Genomic DNA, 12,605 nt, shown 5'->3' on the forward strand with positions numbered 1-12,605 from the left:
GAAAAATGCAACACCAAGGCGGCAAATGTGATTTCCGGGAGGCAACTGCAGACTTTACCTGTGGAGCATATTATTGTTTCATACCAAACAGTTTGTTCTATACTGACCTGAAGTGGACCATGGTTCTGTTTCATCAGTTGTGCAAGGTACTGTTGTTGTTGTTCCTGTTTCTGTTGTTGTGACTGTCGTAGTTTTACTTGTACTTCCAGTGTAGGGAGTGGTGGTTGTAGTCGAGACTGTGGTGGTAGAACAGTCTCTGCAGCAATAAACACTAATTTCGTAATCAAGACAAGTTCGGGCCACACCCACACCTGGGACTTGGTCTGTGTTTTTACAGATGAGTCCTACAGAAGCGTCACATACCAATTTTTGTCCCAATTCCTCAAGTGAAGTACCAGGGAAATCTTTTGCTCTGCATGAAATGTTAGACGGCTGAGAGCAGATGTCTATACCATGTTCTCTGATTTTCTCATAAGTTTCATTGTCACCACCATCCTTGTCACCATTTGGGGAATCCGTATCAATCCAAGAAGACCAATCACATATGACACACTCTGCAATATATATTAAAAAAGCACATTTAGAAAGCATGTAAATGTGTGTATTATATAACACAGGTACATATTTGCTCACCGGAAGTTAAAGAAAGGACAAGGTCACGAAGATGAGTTCTAATCTCTCCAAGCCAAAGAACTCTTATTTCAGGTATTAAAAGCTTAACCTTTTGAGCCTTAAACTGATAGCGCTAACAGATTTAGGAGCTGGTCACACAAATTCATCAGCATTTTGACCCATGTAAAGGTTGACCAAAATGGATCATTGATGTTGATATTAGTTTGGCAAATGAGAAACTTTTGAGAAACTTTTAATCTTTTCAGACTTTCAACTAGAAAGGATTTTTCCACCCAAGATCTCCCCAAAGGGGGGACATTATTAACAGCTCTGCAGAAAAATTATATAATCAAACAAAAACACATCTCTGTTTCTATGGAGAAGCTACTTGCAGTGCTTGCTGTGGTTGTAGTTGTTGAATGCACAGCAAAGGAAGGCAGAAAAGATAGTAGTTAATGCATGCTCATTTCAGATGAAAAAGCTTGTGAAATATTTGCAACAACATGATGGCTTATTCCAAGTTTCCAATTAAAGAAGTGCTAAGATTCCTACAGTTCAGGCAAACCAAGACATTTTGCTATCTGAAGTAGAGCTCAAGTTCCCTAACCATAACGCTTCAAAAAGTCTTGCTATGCCAGAAATGGGGAACCTGTGGCTCTTGAAGATGTTGGACTACACATCCAATCAGCCCTGGGTGATGGTAATTGTAGTCCAGCAGACCACAGATTCTCCATCCCTGTGCCATGCCATGTAGAAACCATTTCCTGCCTTCACTCCCCACTGTGATGCCCAAAGCAGGGAATTTCACAATGCCTGCAATGCTAGACCTGCAATTAGAGAAACAACAAATACTTTATGATGTTCCACACATCTAACTATTATATTTTTCTAGATTATTGGAGTCTTTTCTCTTCCCACTCCAATTATTTATTTTTTAAGGAGAATTTACTTTTCTGATGGAAGCTGCCCACTCTGACCTTTCATACAACCCTGGCTATTCATAATCCTATTATATGTATATTCTGCCCAATACACTCTACATCAAAGTTACACCTGCACATTCTCTGTAAACATAGGATAGAGGGATAGCAGAAAGTCAGGCCACAATCCTAAGAACAGAAAGTGAGTATTTATGTGAAAGAGGCAACACTCGTACCTTCAAGAATCAAAATGAAAAAAGAAATATGATTAGATGTGCTGATGCAAACATGCTCTCATAATGCATTCAGTATTTTTCTCAATTTTATGAGTAATTTGTTCATTCCTACAAAGCAATATCAGGAAGCAATAATACATTCACTACCTGTAGTTGTAGAGATAGTGGTAGTTGGTGAAGTGGTAGTTGGAGTTGTGGTGGTAGTTGTACTTGTGGTGGTGGTAGTAGTTGGTGTAGTTGTGGTTGATGGTGTAGATCCGCAATCAACCTTGCAGCATACACGGATCTCATAGTTGAGACACATATCTACAGGGTACACAGGCCCAGGAGTCTGATCTTTATTGTGACAAATAAGTCCAGTCGAAACATCACATTCCACTTTTTGCCCCAATTCCTTGAAGGAGTAATTAGGAAATTTCTTGGCTCTGCATGATATGTTTTCTGGCCTTGCACAGATCTCTATGTTGGCTGCCCTGATGTTGTCATAGGTTTCATAGTCACCATACTGTGGGCCATATTGTGGGAAACTGACATCAATCCAGTCGGACCACTCGCATTCTTCAGTGGGGATACAAGCTGCAGTAAAACAACAACAGATAGAAATAGCTCAACGATTGCCCAGATTATTCTGAAAGTGATATAGCAGGAAACAGTTGCTCCAGTTGTGCGAACACTGTCATAATAAATACAAATCTGAAATAAGCTGAGTGCTTGTTGTTGCACCAGCATTGATTTTATTAAAGTGTTTTCTTGAAACACTTGTCCAGGAATACCATTGAAGGTTGACATCCATCTGTCTCAAGAGACAAGGGAGTGTGCCTCTGGGACTGAAGTCAAATCACTGTGTTCGCAGCACCAAAGTGACCTCCTTGGGAACAAGCCTGGACAGTATATGGAGGTCCCAGATGACAAGATCCCCATCTGGGCCTCGCTGATGTGGTCCAAAGGAAAGTAGATCAATATTTTGGCACAAACTTGGCTAGAAGAGTTGCCGGAAGGAGGCATACAAGCCACCATACAACTGTCTTAGGGACTCCACTCCACATTTATGTAGGGTTTACTCCTTAGCCTTTTCTTGTCCCGAAGATATCCCACAAGGCAGTGGAGGTTTAGGATCAGAGTTTTCATTCTCCAAAATAGGCTAGCTTCCCAGGTTGACGAGTCCCTTCTGCCCCTCATTTCCCTCTACAGCACATGCAGAGTTCTTGACTACTGGACCCACTATTGGTCTCGTCCGATCAATCTGCTGGAGCCTCTCTTTACATGTAGGGGAAAGTCTCTAACTTACCAAGGGTTTGAGACCCATCGGGGTATATGGTGTGTTAGGGGAGGGGTAGTGCCTGTGGTGGGGAACACATCATGCTCTTTCTGGGATAGTCTGCCCATCTCTGGTCCCCACTCTGCGCTCACCTCTCACCTGTGGCTCTTAGAAGCTGTCAGCATGTGACAGCAGCCACACCCCAGGAAACAGCTTCAATTGGCCAGCTAAACCATTTTGTAAAGCAAGCTTTCCCATTCTGCTGGTTGAGAAACTAAGACAAAAATTCTCAAACAAATGGACTTTCTGAGCTTGAAACATGCAAATAAGGCTGCTTTAACATGTCCTCATGAATTATAACATCATCAAAGATGCCCATACCAACATTGCAGAAGCTTAGGAGATAGTTGGATTTCTTATGGCATGAACCTGTGTAGGTCACTAGGAGCCCTTCATACAAGAAGGGCCTATTGAAATTCGCCATCCTATTTGTGAGCAAAGAAATTGATGGATTTTTCACCAAATTCTACCAGTGAAAGGAGAAATTCTCCAGCAATTCCTTGAAGGGTAGAGCTCACCATTAGCAACAGCAGAACCATTTCTTTTTCTTAAGGATTTTTTCTGCTGCTGCTGTTACTGTAACAGGAAAATGCAGCTATTAAACTGGCAGTCTGTCCACCACTTTGCAACCTCTGTGTTGCCCTAGAGCTAGTATTGCTCTTGAGCATTGGGGGTGGTGGTGGGAGGTGGAACTGGGCCACCAAACACCCATGGTACAGACCATTTAATGAAAATTGTGCAAAGTGCCCTTTCCTGTTCTGGGGAGTTGAGAAAAAGAAAAAGAAAAATCTCCAAAAAAAAAAATCAACAGATGAACAGGGGCATACACTGGATACTTTCACTGAGTGAAGAGGTGTATTCTCAAGATACTTCACACTGTAAAAAAGGACTACTTTTTCCTAGCTTAAAGAGCTAGAAGTGGCACATGCTCACTTTTCTCAGAATCTCATCAATATAAATATGCAAGATACAGTAGAAGATTAATTCCCTCTAGCTTAGTCAGCTGACACTTCCTGTAGCCTCAGCCTTGTAAAATGAGCCATCATTATATTTTTGTAACCTTGTATTTTCTGACTTCATTTTTTAAAAAAACAAACAAACAAACAAATGCCTTAACTTATAAACCATCTTGCTTTTGTACTTACGTGTGGTGCCTGTTGTCATCGGCAACGGTTACGGTGGAAGAAAAGAGGAGGGGAGAAAAGACAAAAGTGTCAAAATTATCCACCAGTTCCTAGCCAAATTGTATTCTTATAAGTCAAATTCCCACATGTGATAGAAGGTTAAGATAAAATATTCTGCCTTCATTCCTTGAGACTTGATGTTAAAATTTATGCAATATGAATCTTAACAATAACAACAATGTTATTTATACCCCACCCTTCTGGCTGGGTTTCCCCAGCCACAGCACATATCGAAACATACTAAAGCATCAAACATTAAAAACTTCCTGATACAGGGCTGCCTTCAGATGTCCTCTACAAGTCAGATAGTTGTTTATTCCCTTGACATCTGAAGGGAGGGTTTTCCACAGGGAGGGCACCACTACCGAGATGGCCCTCTGCCTGGTACCCTGTAACTCTGCTTCCCACAGTGAAGGAACCAGCAGAAGACCCTCAGAGGAGGACCTTAGTGTCCAGGCTGAATGATGGGAGTGGAGATGCTTCTTCAGGTATACTGGGCCAAGGCTGTTTTGAGTTTCCCATAGGCATCTGGTTGGCCACTGTGAGAACAGAATGCTAGAACAGATGGGCCATTGGCCTGATCCAGCAGGGTATTATTATTATTATTATTATTATTATTATTATTATTATTATCTTAAACTGACTTACAGAAAATTGTGGAATTCCCTCCCTACAGAGGTACATCTTTATTGCACAGCTTTCAATGTATGCTAAACATGCATTCTTTTACTGCAGCATTTGAAAGTTAAGCTATTTTGTTATGGCTCACTTGGAATGATTTTATTGGTTTTGTCATTGTAACTTATATTTGTTTTTAGAATTTTATATTCTATTGTTGTAATCTGCCCTGTGATCTTATAGAGAATGGTGGCAAAGAAATATTATAAATAAATAAGCAAACAGATAAAATTCCATGCACCCCTGAGAATTTCTGATCTTCTGAGGGTAAATGTTCACAGTGACAAACACAATGCCTGACCCAGGCAAAAACAGTCAGGACCAGAAACAGCTTTGGTGAGTGCAGCAGCTGTAATTAAATGCCAAGGCGATCATCACCATTCCTGAAGGACTGCATACATGTGTGCAAGTATGCCACAAAAAGGTGAGGCCCACTCACTTGAACAGGGAATTAAATATGGGAAAGGCCTTTAGTCAAAGCAATATTTTAAATAATTAATAATTCCTAAAATAAACAAAAATGTTATCAGGTTGATTTTAGCAGTCAATGCAGGGAAAATTAGGAATAAAAACAAAAAAAGTAAAAAAAATGCATAACAAAAGTTCTACCACTATTCAAGTATGCATATTAATGAGGTTTAGTAATGTAAAGCTGGTTTAAGAAACATACTGTGCGATTTAAGCATTCAATGTATTTAACTGATCCATGAGTGATTAGTTCATTCAAGCAAAGCAGAATCATGAAATAAAAATTCATTACCTGAAGTGGATCCTGTAGTAGTGGTGGTGGTTGGAGTGGTGGTTGGCGTAGTGGTTGTTGCTGTAGATGTAGTGGTTGGAGTGGTAGTTGGTGTAGTTGTAGGTGCAGTGGAGGTAGTAGTAGCAGTGGTAGTTGGCGTAGTAGTAGGTGGTGTGGGGGTAGAGGTAAGTGCTGAGGTTGTGGTAGAAGTGGAAGTGGTAGTGGTGGAAGTGGTAGTTGGTGTAGTGGTAAGGGTATCCCAAGGTGGTGTTGAAATGGTAGTAGTAGTTGGTGGTGGTGTCGTGGTTGATGGTGTGGAAGTAGTAGTAGGAGTTGTGGTGGTGGTAGATGGAGTAGAAGTAGTGGTAGGAGTGGGGGTTGGTATAGTAGTGGATGTTGTGGTACGAGGGGTAGTTGGTGTAGTGGTAAGGGTATCCTCCCAAGGTGGTGTTGTAATGGTAGTAGTAGTAGTTGGTGGTGTCGTGGTTGATGGTGTGGAAGTAGTAGTAGGAGGAGTTGTGGTGGTGGTCAATGGAGTAGAGGTAGTGGTAGAAGTGGTAGTTGGTGTAGTTGTGGTAGGAGTTGTGGTAGGAGTTGTGGTTGGAGGTCCAGATATGCATTCATCCTTGCAGCAATATACACGGATCTCATAGTTGAGACACATATCTACGGGGTACACAGGCCCAGGAGTCTGATCTTTATTGTGACAAATAAGTCCAGTCGAAACATTACATTCCACTTTTTGCCCCAATTCCTTGAAGGAGTAATTAGGAAATTTCTTGGCTCTGCATGATATGTTTTCTGGCCTTGTACAAATCTCTGTGCCGGCTGCCCTGATGTTATCATAGGTTTCATAGTCACCATACTGTGGGCCATATTGTGGGAAGCTGACATCAATCCAGTCCGACCATGAACATACTACAGCGGAGGTACAAACTACTGTAAAACAACAACAGAGAGAAATAGCTCAGCGATTGCCCAGATTATTTTGAAAGTGATATAGCAGGAAACTGTTGTTCCAGTTGTGCAAACACTGTCATAATAAATACAAAGCTGAAATTTTTAGAAACATTTTTTTTAATGTACAAAGCTAAAATAAACTGTGTGTTTGTTGTTAACAACAGCATTAATAATCTCACAGTTTATTAAAACACTTGCTCAGTAATGTAATTGATTTCCTCAGAACCAAACCAAATTAATCCTTTTTATTTTGCTATCTTATCCTGCCACTTAATTCGGAAATTTACAGAAATTTGTTTGGAAAAACCTATTGTTATTTTTTGACCGGATGCTTTAAGGCCTCATTTGTGACCAGAAGACAGTCACAGAACTCCAGAATCAAAGTCCTTCTGGCGTCCTTATCCCCTTTTCCTGCATTCCTATGTACCCATGATTCTCCTCCTTGGCCTCTCCCCCTGCTTCCTCTGAAGGCTCATCTACACTTCTGCATGTCCAGAGATTTCCAGATACCGGTCCAAGATGCTTTTCTTTTCTCCTGCTTCTTTCCCCATGAAAACCTGCTGTTTATGCTGAATTGGGACAGCCATCATGTTTGCTCTGATTCAGCAGTAAACAGCAGGTTTTCCCGGGAAAAGCAGTGGGACAACAAAAAAAAACACCTTTCAGACGCATGTTTGGAAAACTCGGGACAATAGGAGGAAGTCATGGGACAAAGGGAAGTGTGACTAAGCCGACTCTCCTGCTTTCCCCCTACTTTCCCCAGGTCTCCTTCTCCACCCATCCTCTTACTCAGACTCCTTTTGCTCACATTGCCTTACTGTGCTCTCTTCCTTTCACAACCCTGGCTCTTATTTTTAAGCAACCCTCTGTTTATGACATCACCACCATTCAGCCTCTGTGACATCACACTGCTTGGCAAATTGGGGCCAGGTGCTTGAACAGCTCCATTCTCAAATGTTTCGGTTCCCAAACGCCGAAAACCAGGAAGTAAGTGCTCTGGTTTTCGAACGTTCCTCAGAACACGAATGTCCGACGCGGCTTCCGCTGTGCAGAAACTTAGCTGTTGGCTAATCGGAAGCTGCGCCTCAGAACTCGAACGTTTCGGAAGTTGAACAGTCTTCCGGAACGGATTACGTTCAAGTTCCAAGGCACCACTGTATCATTGCTTCTGGTTTCAAAGCTTGCCTTTCTAGAACATGTACAAGAGAAGAACTAAGTAGCTGCTTTAAAATGTTCTCATGTACTGCAACATCTGCAATGGTGCCAATGTTGCAGCACGTTAGAGGCTTGTTGGTTTCTCCTGGCATGAGTTTTTGCAGTCAATGACTTGCCATATTCGCAAAGCAGAGGGGGAAAGTGGGCAAGCCTATGGGTTTATAGGGCCCTTTACAGACAGATTCATCAACAGGTTGAAGAACACAAAAGGTATGCATTGAATAATTTCACTGTAAAGGTTCATTGTTAAGAGAGCATATAATGTAAAAAATGGCTATTTTCTCCTAGCCTGGAGAGCTATAAATAGCAATGAAAAGACTTGCTCTCCTCAGAATCGCCTCCTCAGAAATATGCAATATACAGCAGAAAATTAATTCCCTATAGCTCAGTCAGTTACCATCCACTTAGCCTCTCCTCCATCATAATATTTTCTAACTTCTTCTAAAAATAAACATATGCCATGAGTTATAGCACATCTTTAGTTTTTGAACTTATGTGTAAAGACTGTTGTGATTAGTGGCAAGGTCAGTGCAAGACACAAAAAAAGAAAAAGAGTGTTGTAACGTTATTCACCCATTTCTATGTGAACTGTATTTTTGCAGGTTGAATGCCCACTTCTGACTGTAGGTCATGGTAAAATATTCTGCAATCATTTCCTGAGACCTGATGTTAGATATCTGCAGTATGAATCCTGTCTTAGGGTTGGTTCTCAGAACACATTCCTTCTGCATACGATGATCCCTGGGCTTTTGAGGGTATACCACATGCCAGGACAAGTGTGATCGCAGAAGGCACAGCTATGGCCAGCAATCACTTCAGTGATTGCAATGGGTGAAAAAAGGCTTGAGAAAACAGGCATGTTCCTGAAGCCCTTTTCAGGAATTCCTGCATCACGCAAGGAGCAAGACATTAAAACCAGGCATGGCCCTTAGTCAAAGCAATATTTCCTGTCATTCCTAATTCCTAAAAATGAGCAATCAGGCTGATGTTAGCAGCCAATAGGAGCAAACTTATGAATACACTGGTTTAAGTAAAACAAATATCTATCAATTATTATTTTTTAAAGTATGTATGTCCTTTTTAAGAGTTGTATTATTAGAATTCATTAGCATTCAATATATTTCACTATTCTGTGAATGAATGGTCACTCATTCAAAATAATGTCAAAAAGTAACATTTAATGCATTACCTGTTGGTGTTGAGGTAGGCGGCGTGGAAGTAGTGGTAGGAGTGGTAGTTGTTGTGGTGGTAGATGGCGTAGGGGTAGTGGTAGTTGGTGCAGGGGTAGTGGTAGTAGTGGAGGGAGGCGTGGAAGTAGTGGTAGGAGAGGTAGTTGTTGTGGTGGTAGATGGCGTAGGGGTAGTGGTAGTTGGTGTAGTGGTAGTAGTGGAGGGAGTAGTGGTGGGAGGCGTGGAAGTAGTGGTAGGAGTGGTAGTTGTTGTTGTGGTAGATGGCGTAGTGGTAGTGGTAGTTGGTGTAGTGGTAGTAGTGGAGGGAGTAGTGGTGGGAGTAGTGGTGATAATATCACCACAAGGAATGATTTGACAACAGTTGACGCGTATCTCATAATTATAGCAGAGGGTCCAGAGACTCTGATCTTGGTCTTTGTTTCTACAAATGAGTCCATAAGTGACGTTACAGTCCACTTTCTGTCCTAATTCTGCAATATCCACATTGGGTGCGTTTTTAGCCCTGCACTCTATGTTTTGCGGAGCAGATGGACAAAAGTTGCTTCCGTCTTTAATTCTTATGGCATCATATGTCTCAAAGTCACCACCTTCTGGTCCTTCTTCGGGTACACTGACATCATACCATTTACTCCATTCACAGACAAGCATTAAGCACTGAGCTGCAAGACAAATTTGAAAGTCATTTTCCTGAGCTTCATTGGCAGTGGGTCCACATGAATGACCTCATGATCTAAAACCATCATTTCATGGTGGAACAACAGATCACTGGGCAACCATCTACCCTCCCACCCCTACAGATCACAACAAAGAACATCCCAAGCTAGAAGCAAGCATCTTTATATCCTGGGATTGCTCCACTCCAGTGCGCAAGGTCTTGTACACAAAATCCCAATCCATTTTTTTTCTTATTTTTGAACGCCTATCACAGTTATGTGTGCATCACTTTATTATCCCATGTTGCTCTCTTTTGCATTGGCAACTTTACTACCACTATCAGAGCAGTGACCTTATATAGGGACATATGAATTTGCCCTAATCGAGTCATACTATTTATTCATCTGATCCAGTATTTTCTGCCCTGACTGGCAGTGACTCTTTTGGGCCTCACACAAAAATCTTTGCCCTAGTTCTTAAATGGATCCAGGGACTGAACCTGATTCCTGAGTCATGCAAAGCACATATTCTACCACTGAACTATGGGCTTATCCCCAACTTCTTTAACAACACTTACTTGTTGAAGAGAGTGTAGTGGAGGTTGTAGTGGCAGCTGAAACAGGAGAGAGAAAAATATGATGAGAATCTTACTTTGCAATCTTACAAGTTTTGGATAAGATTATAGATTTGACATAGAAGGTTTCATATCATGTTGAGAGCATCAGCCTTCATTAAAGCCATTTAGCTACACATGGAGGTATAAAACAAACTTGAAGTTAAGTGCAATTTTCTCTAGTAAGATAGTTAACCAATGTACATTACTATTAACAATGCTGCAAGCTTACTTGTGGTAGTAGTAGTGGTGGTGGTGGGAGAAGGAGTAGTTGAAAGAGTAGTTGTGGGAGGGGCAGTTGTACTGCAGGGTCTCATGTCTTCAACTACCCAAGTGCCATTGATTGTGCATTTTATGTCAAAACAGAAAGATCCATTTCTCTCATTTATTATTATTTCTCCTTCTTCGTATTCTTTACCATCATATATGCAGCAACCTAAAGGAAGGAAAGCAGTGTGTTTAAGTTGTTCTGCTTGAATCATAATGAAAAAACAGCCAATCAAAATGTAAATGAAATAACCCGGAGTGGAAATACTGTGTTATTCCATAAGAATGTTAACTGCAGGTAAACACTGTTTATCTAAGCTGCTGATATTTGGAATGTTATAAAGATGTTTTTTATGTGCTTCTGCTTAGAAAGAAGTCCATTGAAACTTATGGGACCTACTCCCAAGTAAGTGTGCCTTGGCTCAAGGTGTTAGTAAGTTGAATAAATCTGTTAAGTGAGATGCATGAACTTAAGCCTCATTCATATTTGCAGCAAGCACGAAGGAAAGTTTAACTGGTTTTCTGTGGTGAGATCTCTCACCATTGTGACAGATATATGCATATTGGAATTACATGGACTATTGATGTGGGTTCTTCCTGTATGGTCTCATTCTCAGCCAGGCAGAGGCCGCATGGATGTACACACCTGCTTAATTTCCACCATCAGTTGTTTCCCACAATAGGATAGGGTTCTTGCCACTGGGAAATGTGGCCTTAGTAAGAATACAACTAAAATGCAGAGATATTAAAATGGCCCATCATGTGCTGTAGGATAATTGCATCAGCAGAGCAATCCAAAGTCCCAGCCAGGTACAGTGGATTGTGCTGGGCAGGGCAGAAGGTAGTCCCCCCCCCCATTTTTGCTGTGCCAGCTCTGGACTGGTGAAGCTGAGGAGCCTGAAGGGCTTTGGATCCTGTGGATGCAAAGCCTGCAGTGATCCACCCCACCCCATAATGCCTCATTTCAGGGTTTTCCACTGGCTACTGCTGGCAGTAGTTCCCCATCCACCATGGCAGAACTTGGATCCTCCACCATGGCAGAGTCCCACCATCAGCAGTGGGGAGGAAGTAATGAGTCATCCCAACCCACCAGCCATCAACAGTAGAGGTAGTAGCAGTAGAGTTCTGCCCTAAGGCTAAGAAGTCATTTACTTGGTGGTAACCTCCATTGAACTCAACAGGGCCTTACTTTTAAGTAAACATGTATAGAATGCATTTTAAAGTAAGATGGGCATTACGATCTGTGACAAGTTATAAGATGAAATAAGTGCCTTATAAATAAAAACAAAATACAGGCTCACAGAAAAATGTTTAGCCACCCCTTAGCTACTACCCTTCTTTGTGGAACAACTGCAAAGTGGGAAAAGATTGTCCTTTTATTATTGTTATTTTTCAATGATAATTTTAAAAAGAATACAGTGAGCAGGGGACTCATTTGAAATCATTGTTCAGTCCCCCAGAGAAATGTAAGGGGGAAAGTGTATTTTGCTTTCTGAATGGAAAAACAGCAAGATGAAATATACCTCTTCGGGGTTCACATTTCGTTTCTCCAGCATAAACACAGAAACTGAAATTTAAAAAGAAGTTTTTCAGAAATGAAATACTTGAAGATTTGTATATTTGTTTGTTTTGTACTTCTGTTCTGTAAATGCTCAGGCTATAATTGCTCCTGCATTGTAACACTATAAATTCATTTAAAATAATATTTAAATGCATATCATTAGCAACAACATTTAACAAGGCAGAAAATACGGTAATCTCTATATCCTCCTAAGGAGGCATATTTTTGTTAGTCACCCAGAAGGTTGCAAATAAAGTTGGCCAGGTGTACTTTGTCTGGGGTTGGAATTCTGAGAGAGGATCTCTGCCCAAGGAAGGGGGGGAAATCCAACCTACTCTTGGACACCATGGACAATTTCATTTTAGACTTTCATAAGAAATAGTTTCCTATTCAGAACAGCACTCTCATTCATGAAAAAGGCTAGTGTGGCAGACCAAGAAACCAGCAATTTAAATATC

The 12,605-nt window shown here is 41.2% G+C and overlaps 1 protein-coding gene across 1 annotated transcript in view; it reads right to left on the minus strand.

Annotated features, from left to right (window-relative positions):
* MUC2 (mucin 2, oligomeric mucus/gel-forming) overlaps positions 1–12,605 on the minus strand; it is a 61,896-nt gene that overhangs the window by 24,945 nt on the left and 24,346 nt on the right. The window contains exons 27-33 of the mRNA XM_082196131.1: positions 12,110–12,153; positions 10,552–10,755; positions 10,284–10,319; positions 9,052–9,711; positions 5,709–6,626; positions 1,916–2,344; positions 108–554 (exon numbers count right to left, since the gene is read on the minus strand). Of these exons, the coding sequence (XP_082052257.1) occupies positions 108–554; positions 1,916–2,344; positions 5,709–6,626; positions 9,052–9,711; positions 10,284–10,319; positions 10,552–10,755; positions 12,110–12,153 (2,738 nt within the window). The remainder of the gene's footprint in view (positions 1–107; positions 555–1,915; positions 2,345–5,708; positions 6,627–9,051; positions 9,712–10,283; positions 10,320–10,551; positions 10,756–12,109; positions 12,154–12,605) is intronic.

The sequence above is a fragment of the Podarcis vaucheri genome (assembly GCF_965113315.1).
Source record: "Podarcis vaucheri genome assembly, chromosome: 1".
In the NCBI taxonomy this organism is placed as follows: Eukaryota; Metazoa; Chordata; class Lepidosauria; order Squamata; family Lacertidae; genus Podarcis; species Podarcis vaucheri.